The following is a 23,486-nucleotide window of genomic DNA, read 5'->3' as shown; positions in this document are numbered from 1 at the left end:
ACCATATTTCGTTCAGTGTGTGCCAAATGTTTACATTCAGTTGCTTGACAGTGTCCCTTGAAAACGAGAAGCTGGCTTTAAAAAAAGAAGTTTTTTACTGTATGGATACAATGTGAGCCTAAGCTTTCAAGCTTTTGAAAATAATTCTGCTGTTGACTACATGGGGTTTTTTCCTGTGCCCTCTTGATGTTGACTAATGAAGCAATGACAGAGGCTGTTCTGATGAGCTACTTTCCCTATAGTGCAGCCATGTGACTAAAAGGCTCAGGTTGCAACATCAGTTCTACCCTTAGATAGTGAGGAACTGGCCTCAGGCGGCAGATTTCTGAATGCCGTTAAAGGACAACTACTATCCTGTTAATGTATTATTGTTTGTTTGATGGAGGTTGGAGAGCCATATGAATTTTCCACCTCCAGTGCCAAAATATCTTGGAATGGTCCTATAGAGTTGGGGAATCCCTTCTAATTTCAGCAGTCCTAGATTTATTTTTGGACATTTTCCACTCCATTCTCCTTCAGTCCTCGTGCTTGACGGTGGTCCCACGTAATAAATTATGATCGAAGGCTTCCATACGCAAGCACTGATTTGGATCTAGGTTTCTTAGACCCAAATCCAACCCTCTTCCCATTTGCTACAAAGCATTCGAAGTGTATTTCTTAGTATGTGAACCTCCATAAGACCAACTTAAAGTTGTTGTTTTTTGTCCCCCTTAATTCTGTGAAGGAAAGTCTAAAGTTTCTTAACCATACATACACCAGCAACCTGTCTCATAGCAGTGTGGTCTGTGAAGTCTACTAATGCTAAGCTTCCCATGGAAATGCAGCATTTTGACTGATATTATTGAATACTTGGTCACTATTTAGGTCTCTTTTTTTACTGCTGGCAGCTTGCTGTTCCAAGATAAATTTATATCCTGATTTCTCTCTCTCTCTCTCTCTCTCTCTCTCTCTCTCTCTCTGTCATGGCAAGCATGTCTTTTTTTTAGCAAGTTTCCTGCTGATTGCGAAATATCTTTCCTTTGACTCCCCCTTCTGTTTACTTGTTAGAAGGCAGATTACTGGGAAGAAGGACATTTTTCATTTTTGAATCAAATCCTTCTAACAGATGCTGCTGGATGGTGCCAAACTATCCCCATATCCAAAGAGATGCTCTTTTTAGTCAACCAGGAAAGATGAAGAAGGAAAGAACCACTTGACATGCCCAGGTGATTCTTGGCGGGTTTTAAGAGGAAAACTTCCCACTTTTTTTTTAAATGTCCAGTTTGCTCTTTTAGCTGCTTATATAAAGATCAGTCAGCATATTTGTAGGAACCAATCCTGCAAAGCAAGATTTTGTATCATTAACGTTCTTATTATGAATGTTCTTATTAACATTAATTTTAAATCTCCAATTATGTATACATTCCTCTTGTATTTGAGACAGGGGCTTTGCCAACTCAATGGATGGATTGCTGGGAGTTGCAAGGCATTTGTCTCTGAATTTAAAACTGGATAAGGAGGAATATGGCTGGTTTGGGACATACTCTGCTAAGCAGAGGTCTTTAGGTGCTGTTAACACCACCTGAAAGAAACAGGAAGTGTTTAATGGTGTTGAGGCCATCTTTGCTATTGTCCTACTGGAACTATAGCCATGAAGAAAATGGCTTCCTTTGTGCCATTTTGAGACAGTGATGGGCCAGTTTGCCTCTCTGCCTCTTCAAAGGTTTGAGCCTCTGTTGTTTGGCTCAGGTGAAATGTAATTTTCTGATGGGTCTTGTACGCTGAACTGCAACAGGTGGCCTCTTGAGGTCCTCGGTGCCAAATGGTTATTCATGTAGGCTTTTGGAGTTGGGCACATAATCTGCCCTAGATTTCACACCGAATCTCTCTTCCCCACTCTGTCATACTGGCTACTGAGCAAGCTGAACTCAATTTGCACCAGGAATGGAGTCTAGATAGTGCACTGCTCCCATTGACCCCAAGTTCCTCCAGAAAAGACAGTTCTCCTTAATTGGAAGTGTGTAAAATGCATGATCTAATATTGTGTGCTTGTGTTTTTGTGTATGTATGTGTGGGAGACAGAAACAATTATTTTAGTTGTTAGGAATATGCACACTTTTAAGTAACTCCAGCCCTCCAACCCATTCCCATTCATTTACTGTCGTAGGTGTGGAACCTCATACTTCTTGCCCTTCTAAGGCAATTGCACACACGGCTAAGGGATATTTCCTGCTATAATATGGTTGGAACCTTATATTTGGTGTAAAGCAGGGATAGCCAATATGATGCCGTCCAGATGTTTTGGACTCAAACTACCATCAGTCCTAGACAGCATGGCCAACCTTCAGGGAAGATGGGAGCTGGAGCCCAGAACATCTGGAGGGCATCATATTGGCTACCCCTGGTATAAAGAAACCAAAGTTAAACCCCAATCTTATATGTGTACATGTATGTGAGGGAGGGTTAAAATGAAACTACCTTTCCTGTGTTTGCTCATTGCTATTTCTGCACATGTTGCTGCCAAACATTTGCTCAGAAAGGCAGCGAGTGTCAGAGAGAGAGGAGGCAGCCTGGGCCTCATCGGATTCTGTCTTGAAACCTTTGGCACCTCCAAGTGGCAGGGCTGATGAAGACCTCGGCCAGAGGCCCTAGAGAGCTTCTGCCAATCTGAACAGATGGCAGAACCCTAGATGGATCTTGCAGTATATAAGGCAGCCCATTTTATACTGCTTGTATGTCCAGTTCCATTTACCGCTGTTGTTTTCCTTATGTTTAGGAATACTGGAGAACTAAGAGAAGCACCAGACTGGTTCTCAGAACTTCACCTCAGTAGGCCATTTCCTGCTCTGGCACTACTGTTGTCAGTAGAATTATGTATTAGCTGAAACACCATAGGAGTTATTTTGTCTCAAGCATCTAAATAATAGCTCCTTTTTGCGGGGAGCTAATGGCAGCTAAAATGTCTCCTGAGCAGAATACTCCCATCAGTCCTCAGGTTCTGTACTTGTATCCTAGTCAATTCCTCCTTAGTAGGCTTGAGGTCATTTCTTCTAAGACCAAGCGAGACAATCAGCCAGGCACCAATCCCAAGGGCCGAAGAGCACTCCCCCCCCTCCCGATTTGCTAATGGCAATATACTGAGTGATGCTTATACAGAGTAAAGGTTACAATGACTTCACAAGGGTGCTGCACAGAGAGCTCTTCTAATTATTCTTTGCATTGCTGCTGCTTGAATGATTTATGTAGCCCATTAAGAGATTTAGATCCCTGTTCTTGTTAAGAACTGATGCGAATCAGTAAAACCCTGACATTAATTCTGGAATCACTCTGTGATATGGAACATCAGATTTCATAAAAGATCAAGCCAGAAAATCTGGGAGAAAGACATTAGAATTACTTGTTTGCAGAGGGATCCTTGTGTTGAGGACACTAGCTTCTTAACCCGTGAAAATCCATGGGTTGAAGCACACCTAATCTCACACTGAATCATGGCTGAGTTGTATCGTAGAGAGTTATAGAGCAGGGACCGCATAACCTCTAAAGGTTTTTCATTTTTATTTTTGTTAAAAACACCTTACATTATAAAGAATCAGTTTACAATATGGTGAAGGCTAGTGTGTATGGCAGGAGGGGTGTGTGAGAGTAGTTACTCATCTGTAATTAAGATGCAAGCTATCCCTAGTCACAAGCAGTCACATTGCTCACAATTGCCACAATCCAGTCATGTATATATGCAGCAAATAGTTACCTGTTGTTGGACTACAACTCCCATCACCCCAGACAGCATTGCCAGTGATAAGGGATGATGGGATTTGAAAGGTGCCATGTCTACTGCTCTGAGCTGGTTGGTGCTATAGTTCAGTTACTGATTGGGTTTATTCATGAGTAGCCCTCACTGCAGTATCAGGCTAACAAGCAAACAAAAGCAAGAGAACTTTTGCTTGCACAGTTCCTTGTGGAGCTGCACATGAATTTCTCCCTAAGTGGATCAGGACCTCTAGCAGTGAGTGTATTATCTGGGGGGGAGGATGCATTTTCTTCTTCGCTACAAAATAGTTTGGTTTGATTGCTCAGAAAATGTCATTGTGTTAGCTTGAAATCTGGGTAGGCTGCGTGGAACAAATGTGAATTTACTGCCTAGAAAACTCTTCACTTTAAAAGGCCTTCTTAACTGCTAGCCCAAGACTCATACTCCTTTAGGAACTCTTTATCAGGAGATCCAGTACTCATTGCAGATGTGTGGGCCAGCTAAGGATCCCTTTCGCGCTGCAGAAATGACACAATGTTGCTCAAAGATGGATGTTCCTGTTGCTGAGTCTCAGCCAGAACAGGAATGTGCATTCCTTCTTCTGCACCCTTGATTACCCTTTATTATTCCCACCCCAGAAATCCAGTTTCGACATCAACTTCAAGCACTTTTGAAATGCAAAAGTCCAAATCAAAATGATAAGGCAGGTTTACTGTTTAGGGCTTATTTGGGGCTTGAGTGCAATGGAAGACAGGAAGTCTTCAAAAACCCTTGATCACTCTCCATCTTTTCTTCTTCCTTTCCCCATGGTCCGTGGGACTGCTGGGTTCACCCTAAATGGGGAGGGAGGGAAAAGTCAGGTAGGTGTGACAAATCCTGCCCAAATGCCCTTTGTTTTAGGGACCAGCTTTCGCAGAGGGCAGAGGCGGAGTTTTCAGAAGAAGCATTTTCATGGAACCGAAGCTTTTTTGCACTTTCATTCATTTGCACTTGTTTAATTTGTCTTTTGATATTTGCACCTTTGTGTTTTCATGATGGAAATACTATAATTGTATCCAGTGCAGCTATTCTGGAACTTTGTGTCCTGAGTATACAGAAGGTTAATATATAAAAAAAGCAAGATGTGATATGTTTCGTCAGTGTTTTACAATAACAATAAATGTGAATTATGGAATTATACAAATGATATAGAGTTGATGTTTTTGTTGTTTTCAGGGATTTTATTATGAATCATTTAATAATGGTTATGATGATGTATGTAAAATAAAGTTGAAATGAATATTCAAAGTAAACAAAACCTGGAATTCATTGTGTTTTTAAAGGCGTGTGTGAGAGTGCTCATCATGGGGGAATGGCACATTGAATGGGGGAATATGCCCACCATGAGCCCAAACTACTGACAACATAAACCTGAGTGTAGTAACTCTATTGAGACTTTGTCACATAGTACACTCACTTCCTTCAAGTAATACAGGCCAGAACCTCAACAAAATACAAGCGTAATAGCCTGTCCTTAATGATGTCCACCATGCCTTTCTCTATGTTGGGGTCTTCACCAGAGGCATATTTCCAATTTAGCACTAAGTAACCCTCCCACTAGTGCAAGGATTTACCCTCATGCAACAAACCTTTTCCCCCTTTCTTAACCCTAAATCTGTTCTGGGGATTTACCTCTCCAGAGAAGATTTGGGGGAGGGTGTCAGGCACACATGTGGAGAGGGAGAAGCAGGAAAATCCTGTTGTACAAGTGTAAATCCCTGCACTGGTGGGACAGGTACTTGGTGCTCCATTGGCCATAAGCCTTACAATTCAGTCTGATCCCAGTGTGCTGGGCTGGTTGATAACAGGGTCTCCCCAGCTTCTATGGCAACCCAGTAACCCCTTTCTCAAGGCTATGGGGCTAGGAAAGTAACATGTCCAGTGGTTCTGCTACTTCTTCTCCTTAGAACACTCTAGGGTCATAACCAGTGGGCCAATCCCTTGAATGTTGAGGTGGTAAGAGAAGCCTCGGGGGTGCCTCTACCTTCCAGCTGGCAGGGAAAGAAGCGGTAACAGTCATAAGTTGGCAGTCCCTCAGTTTCCCTTCGGAGTCTCAGGAGGCATCTCAATAAACATTCTTTTTAGCTAACTGCAAGCTGAAGCATTTTCCCATGAGTAAAACTAATGCAGTCTGATATTTCTCCCTTGTGTTTTTTTATCCTTTATTATTCTTTGCACTGTTTGGTTGGTGGGAATGTTTTAAACATACAGCTACAAACATAAACACCATCGAATCACCAGAATTCACACAAGTGGACTTGTGTGAGCAATGTAACATCTGCAATGGAGGCACTTGGAAGATTGCATGGGTTACACCTAGGGATGGAAATATTGTGAGATGAACTTTAACTGCCAAAGCAGCTGTGGTAATCTCTGTGTCTCCTTTTGTAATGGATCCCCAAACATACACACATGAAATCTTTGAAAATGCTTCTGCGCCTGCTCTTAGAAACATTTGGAGGCCTGTGGAAATCCCAAAGTGTTAATATGTTCTGTCAGCTTATGATTACACTATACTTGACCACTCATTTCTATGCTATAGAGTGTGACTAATATGTTTTCCTCTAAGTATGAACAGATGTAAGCAAGAACCAGGAGGCAATTGCTGCCTACTGTTAATGTAATCCAGGCATAGGCAAACTCAGCCCTCCAGATGTTTTTTGGGACTACAATTCCCATCATCCCTGACCACTGGTCCTGTTAGCTAGGGATGATGGGAGTTGTAGTCCCAAAACATCTGGAGGGCCGAGTTTGCCTATGCCTGGTGTAATCTTTTTACAAGCAGAAATACCCTCTGAAAGAGATAGCGGATGCACACAACCTGGATATTTTCTCTGTGCACACCTTGGGCTCATCATTTTCTTCTGTAAAAGTACCTAACTTCTTCTGATCTCCACCAAGTTCACATGACTCCTTTGTCCCTCTTTCCAGTTCCTTGCACATTCTCCCCAGTCATCAGTAAAGGTAAAGAGACCCCTGACTATTAGGTCCAGTCATGGCCGACTCTGAGGTTGCGGCGCTCATCTCGCTTTATTGGCTGAGGGAGCCGCGTACAGCTTCCGGGTCATGTGGCCAGCATGACTAAGCCGCTTCTGGTGAACCAGAGCAGCACACGGAAACACCATTTACCTTCCCGCCAGAGGGGTACCTACTTATCTACTTGCACTTTTACGTGCTTTGGAACTGCTAGGTTGGCAGGAGCAGGGACGGAGCAATGGGAGCTCACCTCGTTGCGGGGATTCGAACCGCCAACCTTCTGATCGGCAAGTCCTAGGCTCTGTGGTTTAACACACAGCGCCACCTGCATCCCTCCAGTCATCTGTAGCTAGCTGTTAAAAAAAGAGCATGAAATGCCTGCATCATTATGCTGAACTCAGTTTACTGACCCAGAATTCTAGTCACTAATGTTCTAGAGCCAATGTAGTATGGCACCTTAGACTTCAACCACATTCAGAGCTTTGCTCAAACACGAACTTCTTTTGGGTCCCCCACCATCTCTCTGCCAAATCTACCTCACAGGGGGGTTGCAAAGATATTGGAGGTGCCGAGGGATAAATGGACACCACCACGAGCTTCTTGGAAGGAAGTCGGTATACCGATGTAATTATAGTAATTAAGCAGTGATGATGGTTCTGCTCATAAGAGCTGATACCCCTTGCTGTTGTCCTAAACACAAAACCATGTTTTCACACGCCAGTTATGTGAGACATAGCCTGCTCTGGCTAGTCTTAAGAAAACCTCCCTTCTCTTTGTTTCTGATATTAAGAACTGTTTATGTGAACTTGTAGCAGCTATGAGAAAAAGGGCAGTCTCTGTTTTCACTAAGGCAAGACAACAGAGCAAGATAATAGAAGATCCCACTTGTTAACCCTTGCATGCATCTGTGGCTAGTGACTAATCTGGGTTGTTTAACAATATATGCCGCCATTTTGGAACTGCTTGTGCCCATGGCTACAGGCAATGGCCAGGTATGCTGTTTTTTTATTGAGAAAAGTGAGCTGGATTTGATGACTAGATGTGTGTTCTTGTGGTGAATGTTCTCTGCTGTTCTTTAACTGGCCTTTCTAGACTTTTTTTGGGGGGGACTGCTTTTATTATTTTAATTAGTCCAATTATTGCATTGATGGCAATCTGGTGTCAGTCATGTGATGTCCTGCCACACATAAAAGAAGGGGATAGATGTACCTATGAAAAATATTTTTTTAAAAAAGAACATCAGGAGATAATAAGCTCTTTACATCCTTAAATAGGAAATGCATAGTGTCCAATGAAATTGAAGAAAGGTCGGTTTAGGAGACAAGGCTGGGGAGGAGGAAGTAAATGGTGCTGATGTTGGCCACTTTTTTAAACACCAGACTCTAAAGAAGTAAAGTTATAAATTAAAACACAACTTTAGGACGTACTCCCAGGAAAGTGTGGTGAGGATTGCAGCCTTTCTTCTGAGTCAACATACTCAGACTTGTCTGGTAAGACAGGCAGGCTTACAGTTAGCCACTTACAGAAAACAAAAACAATGGCAATTCCTTCTGGACAAGAGGCTTGCCATAATCCACAGCTCAGGCTCCCAAATGATACGGGGACTGGGTTTGTGTGACAGGCTTATAATATTTTTTTGGTAGACCAATCCTTCCTTCTTTTAAGCATGAAGGAAATTAGGCAATGCAGGATTGAGATTCCGAAAGGCTTAAGCTGCAATTCTAAATACCCTTGCTACAAAGGGATTTACGTGAAGACAGTGGGGCTTACTTCCAAGTAAATAGGCACAGTTTAATGGCATTGGAAAGGCAGGACTGGCTAAATGGGATGAATGAGACACTGAGCAAGCTTCTAAGGATATTTCCGGGTGGGTGTTCATTGTGGAATAATTATTTTTTGCTAAATCCACATGATGTCATAGATCAGATAAATCAACAAGCGGTTTGATCAAACTGCTTGTTGATTTATCTGATCTATGACTGTCAGTATTTTGCAGGAAAGATTCAAGCATATACCAGTGGATGGAAGTGCTCTATGGCAGTTTTTAAAAAGAAATTAACTTCTTATTGTTAGGAAAGTTACAAGGAAGTGCTCTGAAAAAAGCGTGGCATATCAGGAGGAATGTTCATTGTTGTATAACCTCTCTGCAAACACATTAAAATGAATGGTCAAATAAAGATCAGAAATAATATAACCTCTGGGTCAGCTTTGTGTAAGCAGATCAGGATGAATGCTCAATGAGGAGGCTGTCTGGAGGAGGCCAGATAACCAAACACACATATGGGAAGGTTGAAGTCAAAGAGCATTAATAGCAGCTAAACTGTGAGGATTGTGGTAGCCCAGTTTCTGCAGAATACCCGTTATATGATGCTCACAGAGGATGTACATTTAGCAAGAGTGGTGCTCATACATTACGTTCAGCAAATGCACAGTCTGTGTACTTGTGCACACAATAGTTCAGCTGCACACTCATACAGTTATTTGTGCTCGACGTTCAACAAGTGCACAGTCAGTATATACAATAGCTGAGCTGCACAAATCAACAAATGCTCATTCCTTCAACCAAACGCTTGTACATGGCACAGAAATGGCTTGTCCCTGTGCTCAGTGTAATGTAAAAAACAAGCCTGAGGAAATGGAAGCATCAGGAGGTGACCAAAAAGAGAGCTGTACGGTGCATGGAACACAAAGAGGAGCCACACTACATAAAAATCTGGTCGGGTTATGGTGCGTGGCTAATGGTGGAACTCCTGAGATCATAGTCATGGCTGGCACAGTCAAAGGTATTCAGGGTGAAGTAGCACTCACAGTTCCCAAACTGTCACTGCTGCCGGCATTTAAAAAGCAACTGCAAGCTTTAATTACCTCCGTTTGGCCCCAGCATGTGACTCGCTTCCAGACAACAGTGCACTTTGTTTAAGCAGTTTTCATTTTCATCTGAGGGGCTGAGCTGGCCTCTAATCTTCCGGTGAGGAAAGCTGCTCTCCTCCACCAACACCACCAGCAGCATTTCCACCCCTCCAAGCCAATAGCAGGGTAATAATTTACTTCCCGGCATAAGCCACTCCTCGAAAATATACTTGTGACCTTCATACTAATTCATAAAAACGAAAACAACAGTCAGAGCCGGGGAGAGGGAGTCTTGCAAGCAGGACTACTGTAGTTACAGGTTGGCATTCTTCAGCTTCCTGGGAGGCCTTGAGACCCCTGCCTTCTCAAATTCCATCCCCGAATAAGCAAACTTTGGATCTGCACACTTACTCAGGTATTTCTGAAGACTCACCGAGGAAGTGCTTTTGGGAATAAACTGATCCTAAAATCATGCAGAATATAGCTGGCAGTGGGCAGTGGGACAGTTAGGTAATTTTAAACTCCAGCTGTCATGGTCTTCTGGGGCGCTTGTCTTTAGATGCTAACCTGTATATGATTTCATTTGCAATGGTAAGACAGCTCTGCTGTGTTTGGGGCTCTGCTGCTCATTCTGTTGAGCTGAAGCCCTGAACTTCTGCCCCCAAGACCTGGGCTTGTATCCAACAGAGTGTTAAATAACTGTCCCATCAGTGCAAGGATTTATAATTCTGGAACAGGTCTCTCCCCTCTTCTCCCCGTTTGTACGTGTCCTGTGTCCTCCCCAGATCTGCTCAGGGGGATTGCGGGGGGAGGGGTGTCCTATAAGAGATTTAAGAGGAATGAGGGGAGGAGAAGGGAGACAGGATCCATCGTGCAAGCATAAATCCTGGCTCAAAAAGAGTGCTATGCCTTAATAGGCAGTTGAAGTAGGACAACTGTATCCTTCCACACTGGGTTTGAGGTTTTGTGGGCAACAGGCTTCTCCATTCTATGCTCCTGAAAGCTCTTGCTTGGGTATTACAGATGAAGGGTGCAACTTTTCTCTGTGTGTGTTTGTGGTTGTGTGAAGGAGGAGTTGCAGGATCATTAGAAAGAACAGACCCCATAGTTTCAGGTAGTCAGTGATATAGGCAGACCATGCAAGAGCAAAACAGGGCTTCCAGATCATATTGTAATTCAGACCAATGATCGCTGTGCTTACTGGGGCTGATGTAGTCCAGAACACCTGAACATCACTAGGTGGGCAAAGGCTTCCTTAGTAGCATGTTTGAGAACATCTGGGGCATGAGAACTGAGGAAATCTCTCTTCACTTATTGTTATTTCTCTGGGAACTAGACTGTGGAAAGGAAGAGATTGCTTCTCTGGAGTGGGCCACATAGTAAAACTATCAATAAGAAAAAGGAGGAAACTGTTCATTTCATAATAATTTTTAAAATTACTCAGAAAATGAAAATGAAAAATGTTTAGCCTCTGCAGAGTCTCCTACAGTTATTTTTCCATTAATTTGAGGTACATTCTATTGCCCAAACATTAGGTTAGATGATGTCAGCTGCTCAATGAGCATTCATTCTGATTTGTTTGTGGGAAGTTTTGATGATGTTGGGTCAAGCAAATGCTATCCCACACTTTTCAGTGCATTTCCCCACCCCTTTTCCTATTGCATAAGTCCAGTTTTGGGCAGGAAGCAGGTTTGTTGCACAAGAGCTCCAAATCAGCTTTAACTGCACAAACTTGAATTTTCTGCTTTGCGACTGAATCCTACCTGAAATTAGTGACAGTCTGGAAGCAACATCTGATCACAAAGTAAGCTGATAATAGAATAGAATAGAATAGAATAGAATAGAATAGAATAGAATAGAATAGAATAGAATAGAATATGATGATGGAGAACTGCATGGTGTTCTGTACATCCTTCCCTGATGCTGACCCCTATTGCTCATTGCATGTTCAAAAAAAGCAAACATGAGGGCAATAGATAATCATGACGACTGCAAGGAAGATCGTTGCACTGAGGTTAGGGATGAAGGCGAAATTCAATTTAGCTTGCATTTAAAGGGGAACCTACCTAATCCATACTTTCTGAAACAATACACCAACTTAAACACAGCCGTCCATTGAAATTCTCTGAATTTTGCAATGCAGTTCTCCAGCCAAGTCATTTGTATGAAAACGCATATATTAGTGGAAATAGCATGCAGAAATCCATTATATAAGGGGAAATTGCGTTGCAAAAATGCATATACTAGGCAAAATTTCTTTCAGAGATTTTTTTTTTAAAGACATGCACTCTGAAATGCTGCTGAATTTTCACAATGACTTGTTTTGTTTTTAAATTGCAAACTGAGGTGGAAATGAGGAGAATGGAACTTTAAGAGCAGACAAATAAGAAACTTGAGAGAAAGTGACATTGACACATCTACCCATCCTTAACAGTGGCGGGTACAGGAGGCAGCATCCAGTATCTCCAAACTGCAAGGAACCCAAATATATTAACCCATGCACGGCAATTCATTTTTAGTGCTAACAGCTCGTGCATTTCTATTCAGGGGCCCGTGAGAGTCCATGCGTTACCCTTTGTGTAGAAGTATGAACCAGTGGCCTATGTGCATGGTTTAAGCTGTGGGCCTTGTTTGGATGTGACTGATTTGGACCTCCAGGCTAAGCATCTGATCCTGATTGCAAAGTACGTTGATGGTGCAGATGATGCATGAGGTTCCCCTACCCTGCTGCTGACCTGTGTTGCTTATTGCACGCCACCATTTGATCTCCCCGCTTTTCATGTACAAAAAGAGAGAGTAAACATGATGATAATAGATAACAGTGCTGGCAGCAGCCAAGGGCACTGAAAGGAGGCATTCTCCAAACCACTGGACCCAGCCCAAATTTATTCATCCATTCTCAGCAACACACATCTAGGGGTGTTGTCCAGTCAAAATATATCCAATGCTGGTAAATGATACATAGATAGAGCATGGCGCCCACAGGGTTCTCACCCCTAATGCTAATGTGGTACAATGGCTAGAGCATTGGACTAGGGCCTGGGAGTAAAAAAGGTAAAGGTACCCCTGCCCATTCGGGCCAGTCTTGCCAGACTCTAGGGTTGTGCGCCCATCTCACTTAAGAGGCCGGGGGCCAGCGCTGTCCGAAGACACTTCCGGATCACATGGCCAGCGTGACAAGCTGCATCTGGCGAGCCAGCGCAGCACACGGAACACCGTTTACCTTCCCGCTGGTAAGCGGTCCCTATTTATCTACTTGCACCTGAAGGTGCTTTCGAACTGCTAGGTTGGCAGGCACTGGGACCGAACGACGGGAGCGCACCCCGCCACGGGGATTCGAACCGCCGACCTTTCGATCGGCAAGTCCTAGGTGCTGAGGCTTTAACCCACAGCGCCACCCGCATCCCTAGGGCCTGGGAGACCAGGGTTCAAATCCTTACTTAGACATGAAGCTTACTGGGTGACCTTGAGCCAGTCACTGCCTCTCAATCTAGCCTACCTCACAGGGTTGTTGTGGGAATGAAATGAGGAACCTTGAGCTCCTCAAAGGAAAAGGTGGGATCTAAAAACAATAAAATAAAAATGTGCAAGCAGGCCTTAGATCAGTTTTGAGGGTGGGCCAAATTATATTAGGCATACAAAGCTGTAATTTTGGCCTTTTGTCTCTGGAGTTCCGTCAGCATTGAAACGATCTTGGCTGCTTAATATTTAATTTCTGCGTTTAATTATTAAGCAGCCTAGTTCTTCTTTTGACTTGAAGTTGGTCTCAAGAGGGAAGAAGGCATGGCAAGTGGGGACTCCCACAGTTGCTGCCACGTCTCATGCGCTGTGGTTTATCAGCACAGAGGACAAAATGTGCAGGTAGGATAATTTACAGCTTGTGCCTGTTGATTAAGCATTTTACTACCCTGAAAACTGTCTTGATATCAGAATAACAAATAGGAGCTGTCTGGGCAGAGAGCGTGCCAAACCTAGTCTCCCTCTTCATCAACTGCCCTGACTCCATCCTTGTAATTATTTTAGAAATATAATTTGTGTGTGTGGTCTACTTATGGTTCTTTATCCCTGAACTGAACTGGGAACAGATGGTGCTTCAAATATATGACTGTCCTTGGTAAAGCAGGGCTTAATAGGCTTGTTCACAAGTTCCACTGAAAGCAGGTACAAGTTGTCTCCACACGTGTCCAAGTGTTTATGAAATAATGTGCATTTGCTGATTTGCACAGCTCAGCTATTGTGTATGTGGGTTGTACACTTGTTGAGTACCTCAATAGCCACGCTGGGTCCCTATGCCTGTAGCATAAAATCATAGGATTGTAGAGTTGTAAAGTACCCTAAGGGTCATCTAGTCCAACCCCCAGCAATGCAGGGACCATAGCTAAAGAATCCCTGACATATGGCCACCCAACCTCTAAATCTCCAATGAAAGAGAGTCCACCACCTTCTAAGGCAGTCCATTCCACTGCCAAACAACATGCTAAATATAGAAACAAAAACTGACCCAAGTCACCTTTCAGATTCATGGCTGAGTTAGGATTTGAACACAGCTCTTTCTCCCACCACCACTGCCTCAAGCCTGTTGTTACTCACCATTCATAAACTTTTATTGCGCTAACAAGACCAATGTCCCTCTGCCAAAGGAAGGAAAAGAAAGAAAGAAAGAAAGAAAGAAAGAAAGAAAGAAAGATCACCGTGCTACACCATACCGGCTCTCTTTAGTTGACTCATGTTTGTCCTCCTGTTCCCTCCTGCCCCTCTTTTCTCTTCCATTCTGCCATTTGGGGGGGGGGGCAAAAGGTAGGCTGGTGAAACAGTGACCCATTTCTGTTGGGCTTCCTACAGCCTCCTAGTTGCTAGGATTCCTGGAAACAATGTTGGACTAGAAGGACCAACCATAGTCTAATTCAGCAAGACACATCTTGTGTTCTTACACAAGAGTGAATGCTCAAGGTCACTTAACACATTTAGTTACGCCTCAGCTGCTAAGGGATCCTGAAGGCGCACCCTTACTTTGCACATTTAAGACATATCAGTGGACCACAGGGATTCTTAGTAAAAGGAGAAGAAGAAAACAGAGCTTACAAGGCTGACATTTGTCCAAACATAAGACGGCAATTAGCTGAAGATTTCTGATGCTTTGGTTCCCACAGCAGCAGCAGCTCTTAGCTATGAATTGCTCACAGTACTGTACACTCAGACAAAACGAGACCACAACAAGATTTCAAGGTTGAACATCCAAGGCATGCATAAATACTGCTCTTGCTATGCTTGTCAACCAATCCTTTTAAAGCAGGAATAGGGAACAGATGTTGCTGCACCACAACTACCATCATTCTTGACCGTTGGTCCTGCTGGCTGAGGCTGATGGGAATTGGAGTCCAGGCAGACCTGGAGGGCCACAGGTTTCCCATTCTCTGTTAATCAATTCATTCATTGTTTCAAGGCCAAATGCTATGGGTGGCAAAGAAGAGCAGCACCAGTTCTGTTTATACTTAGCCGCTTGTATGTATCCTTCTGGAATAAATCCAGGGAATGGTAACTTCATGTGACGCACAACAGCAACCACATGTGATAAGCAGAAGCTCTGCTACTGGATATGCCCCTTTGCTTAGTCAGAGTTAATAACACAGCGCGATAATACAGTAACACTTTACTTGAGTACAGGACTTTGCTCCTGACATGCGAGCACCTCCAAGCGTGGAAAACTTTCCACAGTGCACCATATGGCTGCAGTTCTTAAACTATTGCCAAAAAAAAATATGGTTTTGGTATATAATATCATAGCCTCTTGAGACCTATGTTGGCAGAAGATGGGGCAGATTCCACGTAATGTTTTGGTTAAGTTTGTATCTTTTAAAAGCTTCCTTTTTGGACTACATACACTCAGGGTTCAGGACCCTTCACAAAACATATGTTCAAGCATTGGTGGTTGGTGGGGGGGGGTGGATTATTGGGTTGGGTCTAATGCTGTGCAAGCAAAGTCCCCCAATCTTCTGGAACAGATTTTGAGGGTGCACATAGAGGTTGCAGGGGAGAAGAGAGCAAGCAGACATCCACAGCACAAGAAGAACAGTAGTGTTGGCCACAACCGAGTATCACTATGCACCTCTCTAGGACTTTGGCTTATCTGAAATGCATTTGTCTCTCACATCTCTCTTTGGATTCACCATCCCAGGCAGGACGAGCAGAGACACATTGTGGGTCAAGAGAAATTCTGAATAGCTCATGCTCCAATTGGGTTGCATTTCCTGTGTATTATATTGAACTGTACCATTTTTCTGTTTTTATAAAAAAAAATTAGTTGTCTCAAAGGATGCTTTATGGATTCCCCAATGAGCTGTCAAAGTCATTTTCAGCAGTCTTCTTGGAACAGCTGTTCCCGAAAGCTTGAGAGACCAACAGGAAACTAGCCTAAGGGTCAACAGCATCTTGGGAATTATTCCAAGCCATGGTGCATCCAGACCAGCACTCTTGTCATATTTCATTTGATTTCATTTTACTTTGTGTTCCTTGCTGCCCTGGTTCTGATCTCTCAGCATTTAAAATACTGCTGAATTTGTATGGTAGTGCCTATACATGCTCCAGTAAGTTAGATGGGTGGAGTGCCAAAAAGTTTGGGTCCATCACCACTGCTGCCCTGCCAAAGGGGAGAGGCACCTGTTGAGGTCATAATGGTGCTGTGTTTTGAGACTTTGAGATCTCTTCCAGAAAAAAAATTAAGAGAAGAACTGAGCAGTCCAACCTCTTCCCCCTTCTTCTTGGCTGGGGAGGGGTTGGATTTGGTGGTGTCCCTCTGCCACAGGGGCAGTGAATCCTGTTCTGCTGCTGAAGGTGAAATGGGAATAATCACGGATGCCTAGAATTTCATGTGAAGAGGAATGGATTCTTAAGTGACTCTGGAAACTGTAGCTATGCAAGGGGAGCAGGAGTTTCCTAACAACTCTTAGCACCCTTAACAAACTACAGCACCCATAATTCTTTGTGGGAAAGCTATGACTATTTAAAATGGTATCATACCGCTTTAAATGTATGGTGTGAATGTGGCCTTAGCATGATAATGAGTTTCCACCTGTGTTCAGGCTCAATTGCTGGCATCCAGCCAATGCATAATCACGTCTTGCTTTTTACTTCCTACCTGTAGGAGAGCTGACCTTAACATTTGCAGGAGAAGGACATAAGATCAGAGACCTTCAAATTACCTCTCTGTATTCCTTGCTGCCTAGACTGCTTGGATAAGGTCAATTGGACAAGAAAGCTGACCCAGAATTTCTCAAAAAAAAACCCCAGCATATACATTTCCAGGCTGACTTGATGCACCCACCTGGGATAGAAACCGTCTTTGAAACACTGGGAAAGGCAAAAGGTAAAGTCCAGCTTATTCCACACCTGTCAGAAAAGACGAAGGAGCTGATCTCTAATGTCAGGTAAACTCTTGGACTCTAAGACTTACAGCATGTACTCTTAATAGAACTAACATGGATTGCTTGCCTTTTAACATCCTTTAAATAATATTGCACTGGCCCAGTACGGTTTCAAAGTAGTAAAATATATATATAGATTTCTTCCCACCAATTCCAGCTCATTTTTATGGGTGAAATGGAGCAGCAATAAACATTTAGAGGTTCGAGTGGTAATTATCATTGCATGCAAATCGTGTTGTTTGTGTGTGGCATCTGCGAGGTTGCCAACTGACTAAAAGAAATCCAGTCTGGCCAGCTCTTTTGCCTTTAACAGCATTAAAGAAATCAGTAGGAGAAGGTTTTTATGGCATGGAGTTGGGCATTATCACCTGCTGATGTTTTCAGATTGTGCTGCTGTTAAAAATGTTAGCAGCCCTAAACCAACCTCTCTGCCACACCCCTTTTCATTTGAAAAATATCTGTCTGCTCTGTGTGTTTTTAGAGCTTGTTTGGTTTTTTTGCAGTCTATTTTAATACCCTCTTTGCACCTGTTACGTTTTTATCTCAGCTTAATTATATTTTTATTGCTGGATTCTCTTGAATGTTTTTTTTTTTTAATTGCTTGGGTAACTATCTGTAACTCACTAGTGAATGCTGTCATCATAGTAGTGTTAGTTGTTCTGGTATAATAGTTAGAAACTGAGTATTGTATTCATCTGTGGTTGTTGGCTTTGACGGTTCATGTAACAAATTTAATTGTTTTATTGTGTCTGATGCAAGGCCACTCTGAGTGCAGTAATTTCAGATAACAGGCTAATAATAATAATAATAATAATAATAATTTATTTGTACCCCGCCCATCTGGCTGGGTTTCCCCAACCACTCTGGGTGGCTCCCAACAGATTAAGAACAGAATAAAACTATCTAAAAGTCAGATAGTTGTTTCTTTCCTTGACATCTGATGAGACAGTGTTCCACAGGGTGGGTGACACTACCAAGAAGGCCCTCTGCCTGGTTCCCTATACCCTCACATCTCGCAGAAAGGGAACCGCCAGAAGGCCCTCGGGGCTGGACCTCAGTGTTTACTCTTGACTTGAGTGGGAGGGGGTGACTGGTGCTAGAATGTGCAATACAAGCAGCTCTTAAAATATATGAAAGGAGGCACATAAGGTTGGTCCAGACAAGCAATTTTCCTCATATTCATGCAAAGAGAGGGAGCAATTTGCACAGTGTCCCTCACTCTATAACTTTCTCAGTTTGTTACACAAAAATATTGTATGATTGACCTAGTTTGAGGTGTCCCATCTTCCTGCTACTTAGTGGTGGAGCCTTGTCCCTCCCCCCCCCCCTGGAATTTCTTGCATTGTATAGGAGTGCCCATTTCCCCAAATACCTTACTAATTTTGTCTATTATCAGAAGAAGCCACAAATCAGTTCCTACTCTACCACTTCTGACACAGCTCAGCTTTGTCATTATTGTAATGTGTGTGGGTTCATAGGTAGCCTTTCAGATATTTGGGACCTAAGTTGTTTAGGGCTTCCTAATGTGAGTACCTTGAATTGGGCCCAGAAGCAAGCTGGCAACCAGTGCAGTTGCTTTTTAACTGATTTTATGTACCACACAGACATGGTTTCACAATGATGGGAATACTTATTTTCTATTATTAATTTTTTTTATTAAATTTGTATACTGCTCTTCATCTGAAGATCACAGGGCGGTTCACAACATAGAAATAGAAAATGAGAAGACAAAATACCTAATAAAAACAAGAACAGAAAGAAATCTTAAAAACCCATCCCTTCCTCTAGTATACCACATCCATCAACTGCCCCAGAAAAATTGGGACATCGAATTTTGGAAAAGCACTTTTTCCAGGTCCACAATCTCATGCAGGTCACATGACTTGTGCAGAATTTCAAACCTGGGAGATGCTGTCCTGGATTTGGGCGTCATCGTGTTGGAGGGTATGGTATACACCTCTGCCTCAACACAGTAGCATCACAACAGAAAACACTTTCTGCGCATAACAGAAAACACTTTCTTTTGTGGAAATCTTGAAATTTCGCCACCTTCCATTATTATTTAGAGGCCCTTCATAATCTGAATAAGCCGTAGCTTACTTAGCTTGCGCACAAATCTGGCAATGAGAAAATCCTTTTCTGCCTTCTCCCAGTAGTTTCAAGGAGCATGTATTGGATTTATATCCCATGCTGTGCAGAACATGGACACAACTGTGCCAAACAGTGTGGTGGGACTAGAGAGGATGTGAGTGCCGAGTTCTACACCTGGGGATACAGGAAGCAGTTGTTAATCAGGTTCTGCCACTCACTCCACCCCAGGCCATGACCTTGAGCTGTGCAGAACAACACAGGCTGCAAGTTTCTCTGAGCATGCTGAGGCCCAGGCAGAATTCCAGTGAGGCAAAATGGAAATTAATATTTGCATTGATTTTACTTCATCAAAACGAATATTCAACATATCTCACACCCTTGTTGCTAAGGAGAAAAGCTTGAAAGATAAACTTCCAGAGGATAAAACACATCAAAGTGAAGTGAAATAACCCCCTTGTTTATTATTTCATAGAATTGTAGTGTTGGGAAAGCACCTGAGGGTCATCAAGTCCCTTGCAATGCAGGAATTTCAACTGGTGGCTTTAGAAAAGCTGCTTTGGGTAGCATGACAGAGAAAGGCTTGTAGGTTACTTGAAAGCAGCTAGCAACTTGCTTGTTTTCTTTACTCAACCAGAATGTTCACTCACCTGACAGAAGCTGTGACAGGTTGACAGGTGTGTGCTTATTTCTCTGTTCCTTACTCTTACATTTAATTTACAATTTGGCAATGTTTCCATCTGCACAGATTTAATTCCATTTATTTCCATAATTCAGACAGGAGGGTCCGCAGGACTGTGATGTAGGAAAGCATTGAGATGTGGGAGATATTACTGATCACACTACAGGCTTAATTCTGTGGTGAGGATAAGTAGGCTGCTACCTTTCTGCGAGTGCTTGTGAACTACTTCAAGTGGTAAAGGAACATCGACAAGTGAAACAAGGCATGGCACTGAAATTGTGATAGGAAATATGCCACTGCTGGATTTCTAACTATATCCCAGTTTGCTCAAGATAAGGCGAATAGTGAGTCAAATATTGGAGTGTAGAAACAGACGGTTCATGATTTTCTGCAGGGGTGTAGAACTGTCTTTAGCCCCACTTTGTGCATTTGCAGGTGTGGTTTAAATTTGAACCATATCTGCAAAGGGACAACTTCAAAGGTGTTCACTGTCAGCTCTGTCAGAAAACCCTGCTCCTCAAAAACCAATCTAGGGCATACGTTAAGCTTCCAATTGTTTCTTTACAGCTGACTGTACCTGCCCCAGATCTCATATTCTATATGACATCAGGTGTTGAGCAGGTTGGTGTGGTTGCAGAGTTAAGAGCTGGCCGTGATGTGGCCTAGAGGTAGAAGAGGTTGCAGGCTGGTAACGACAGCAAGTTGCAGAGAGGGTCAAAGCACAATGGTTAACTTCTGTTGAATCTAGGGCTGTGGCTACAGGAGAAACAAGACCCTGGGATTTTAGGTGCTTACCTAGGGTCTGTGTTTCCTTTTGTAAATAAGGCACAGTGATATATGATATATAGTTCATTTACATTTATATACAGTGGTACCTCGGGTTACATACGCTTCAGGTTACAGACTCCGCTAACCCAGAAACTGTGCTTCAGGTTAAGAACAGTTTCAGGTTAAGAACGGACCTCTGGAACGAATTAAGTACTTAACCCGAGGTACCACTGTACAACCGACGATGGAGGTGTTCACAGCAACAACAATCCAAGAAGGTCTTTCTTTTCCCATAGCTGCAGCCATGGATTCAAGACAAGACATCAGCCATTATGCTCTGACCAGAGTGTAACCTTTTCCCTCCAGGTCATATCACAGTGAACTCTAAAACTCTCTTTCCAACTCTGCTTTGTCTTCAACACTACATCTGAGCCAAGGTCTCACCTGCTTGCCATCTGGCTCTCCTAACAGCTTATTACCTTTGTCTTCCTAATGTCCCATCACCAACTGTCTTGGCTTCTATTTTAAATTTTGGCTTAATTAAATTCTAACCAACTACTGGAACCCAGGAATTTAGGGTGTCTGGCACCCACAAACACATTACATTGTGTTGCAGTAGATTTTAACTATTAAGTGCATTGGGAGCCCATGGCTGGAAAAAAAGTGTGATAATTCTAGTACTGACTTGCCTTGGTCTGCTTGTCTTCTCATTTTGTATTTTTCTGTTGTGAACCACTCATCTTTGGATGAAGGGTGATACACAAATTTAATAATAATTCTTTCCAACACCTGCTGCTTCCTCCTCCTCCTGACTAATGCAAAGGTAAGTAGTAAGGAAGCAGGCAGAGGGCTTTCTCAGTAGTGGTGCCCGCCCTGTGGAACGCCCTCCCATCAGATGTCAAGGAAATAAACAACTCTCTGACTTTTAGAAGACATCTGAAGGGAAGTTTTTAATGTTTAATGTTTTATCATGTTTTTAATATTCTGTTGGGAGCCGCCCATAGTGGCTGCGGAAACCCAGCCAGATGAGTAGGGTATAAATAATAAATAAATTATTATTATTATTATTATTATTATTATTATTATTATTATTATTATTATAGACCAGGCAATTCTGACTCACTTAAGCTGCAGGCCTGTACAGTATTAGTTTATGGAAGACAAAGTCCAGGGTGAAATTGGGCTACATATGTGCCTAGAAGTTATGAAGGTGACCTTGGTGTAAAAAAATAAAATAAAATCTGCTATGAATCCTCTTACTGGAAACTGGGCAACAGCACTAGCAATATCATTGGTTGTGTGCATCTAGGTGCCAGTGGGCAACCCCTTAATATTTAAAAATGCCTTTCCAAGAACATGAGCTTTGGACATAATAGTTAACTCTGACTTTTAAATATATTAATGCTCACACTTGCGAGACCCTTTTGCATGTGCTGTAACAGACTAGGCACGGCTCTCCCTCTGGAGTAGCAGTAGAAAATAGCTCAGTGCTTGTCATCTTGAAGTGAAAGTTAGTGCTTCTTGGGTAAGCTGCAGATGAGATCTGTGTTTGAAGTTTACAATCTAGGTTAGATGATGCAGTAAGGCGGATGATAATCGGGCAAGAGAGGGGTGGGTGTTCGGGGAAGCTTGCAGAATGAGACTTTGAGGCTGCCTTTTTCTTGTAAGGTAGGAATTGTATTGCAAACCGATTCTTTTTTCAATTGATTTATTATAAGCTTGGAATCAATGGGCTGCTTTTAAGTGTGGTTTGAGAAAACACTGGCTGTTAAAATGGGATCTGTGCATGTTGATATACAAAAATTAAGGTGTATCTTGTTCCTTGGAGGGATTTCTTCCCTTTTTTCAGTCAATGAAAAGGGCAGCACAATGGCATGGGTGTTTCAACTGCAAAGTGATGCTTATTGGGACCAGTGTTTCCAACTTTAGGTATACACTGATTGGATCTGAACTGTAACTGCTGGGGAATTTGCTGTTGGGGTCATCATGATGGTTAGTAAGGAAATGTCAAGAAGGTGTTTGGCAGCAAAGGAAAGATGCATTCCATGCTAGGGATGAGTAAGGAGGGGAATAAAAATTAAGCAGCCAGTATTGTAATGTCTGCAGAAAAATATCTGGTGGCTGCATTTGGCTGTAGAATTGAAAAAGACAAACAACATCAAGAGGTGGGAGCACTTTCCGTATGATCAAAAGCTAAAATGTTGGGGCACTTTAGTTGACTTACAGGGAGGCTCAGGGATTTGGGGGTAGAACATTTCTCACAGACATTTCCCCCAAATGGAATCTCCCCCCCCCCCCCCAGTGTTTATTTTTTCTGCCAATATGATTCTATGAAGTTTGTGTCTCATAATTTCATTAACAATTTTATTGTGGGGGAGGAAGGGAAAGGAGAATGTTAGCCGCTTTGAGACTCCTTTGGAAAAAGCGGGATATCAAATCCAAACTCTTCTTCTCTTCTTTGGAACAATGAACAAATGCCATTTGCAAATGCAATACAGTGCCTCCTCGGGTTAAGAACTTAATTTGTTCTGGAGGTCCGTTCTTAACCTGAAACTGTTCTTAACCTGAAGCACCACTTTAGCTAATTGAGGCTCCTGCTGCCGCCGGAGCACATTTTCTGTTCTCACCCTGAAGCAAAATTCTTAACCCGAGGTACTATTTCTGGGTTAGCGGAGTCTGTAACCTGAAGCGTCTGTAACCTGAAGCATCTGTAACCCAAAGTACCACTGCATTAGGCAAGCTTGGCAATTTCAAAGTTGTCAGCTTGGTTTACTGAATGCACGTGAAACGAACCTGCAACATTAGACCACTCAGTAAATTTTCCGGTGCAGATTACTGTAATTTGCATAGGAAGATTTTCCAATTGAAAATGCTTGGGGGACCCCACGTGATCACTAAGGCAGGGCTCTGTGGTTCAGGGTAGAGCACATGTGTC

At 42.8% G+C, this 23,486-nt stretch overlaps 2 protein-coding genes across 12 annotated transcripts in view; one reads left to right on the top strand and one right to left on the bottom strand.

Moving 5' to 3' along the window:
• LOC310680353 (uncharacterized protein) overlaps positions 1–23,486 on the bottom strand; it is a 339,545-nt gene that overhangs the window by 223,635 nt on the left and 92,424 nt on the right. The gene's annotated exons all lie outside the window — the stretch shown is intronic.
• The window catches only part of SGK2 (serum/glucocorticoid regulated kinase 2), a 33,932-nt gene continuing 20,256 nt past the window's right edge, over positions 9,811–23,486 (top strand). For 2 of the 10 annotated variants that reach the window (XR_014512735.1, XM_083447028.1), the window contains exons 1-2: positions 9,852–10,007; positions 16,734–17,016. Coding sequence is in view for 5 of the 10 variants with exons in the window: in XM_083447028.1 (XP_083303154.1) it covers positions 17,010–17,016 (7 nt within the window). In the remaining 5 variants the exon portion in view is untranslated. Of the gene's footprint in view, positions 10,008–13,434; positions 13,454–16,733; positions 17,017–19,738; positions 19,779–22,405; positions 22,481–23,486 lie in introns of those variants that run through there. The other 8 variants (XM_083447021.1, XM_083447025.1, XR_014512734.1 and 5 more) reach the window with 8 other exon arrangements.

Source organism: Podarcis tiliguerta, assembly GCF_965153285.1.
Source record: "Podarcis tiliguerta genome assembly, chromosome: 6".
NCBI lineage: Eukaryota > Metazoa > Chordata > Lepidosauria > Squamata > Lacertidae > Podarcis > Podarcis tiliguerta.
Note: the sequence above shows the minus strand (reverse complement) of the source record. Positions and strands in the feature narration are given on the sequence as shown.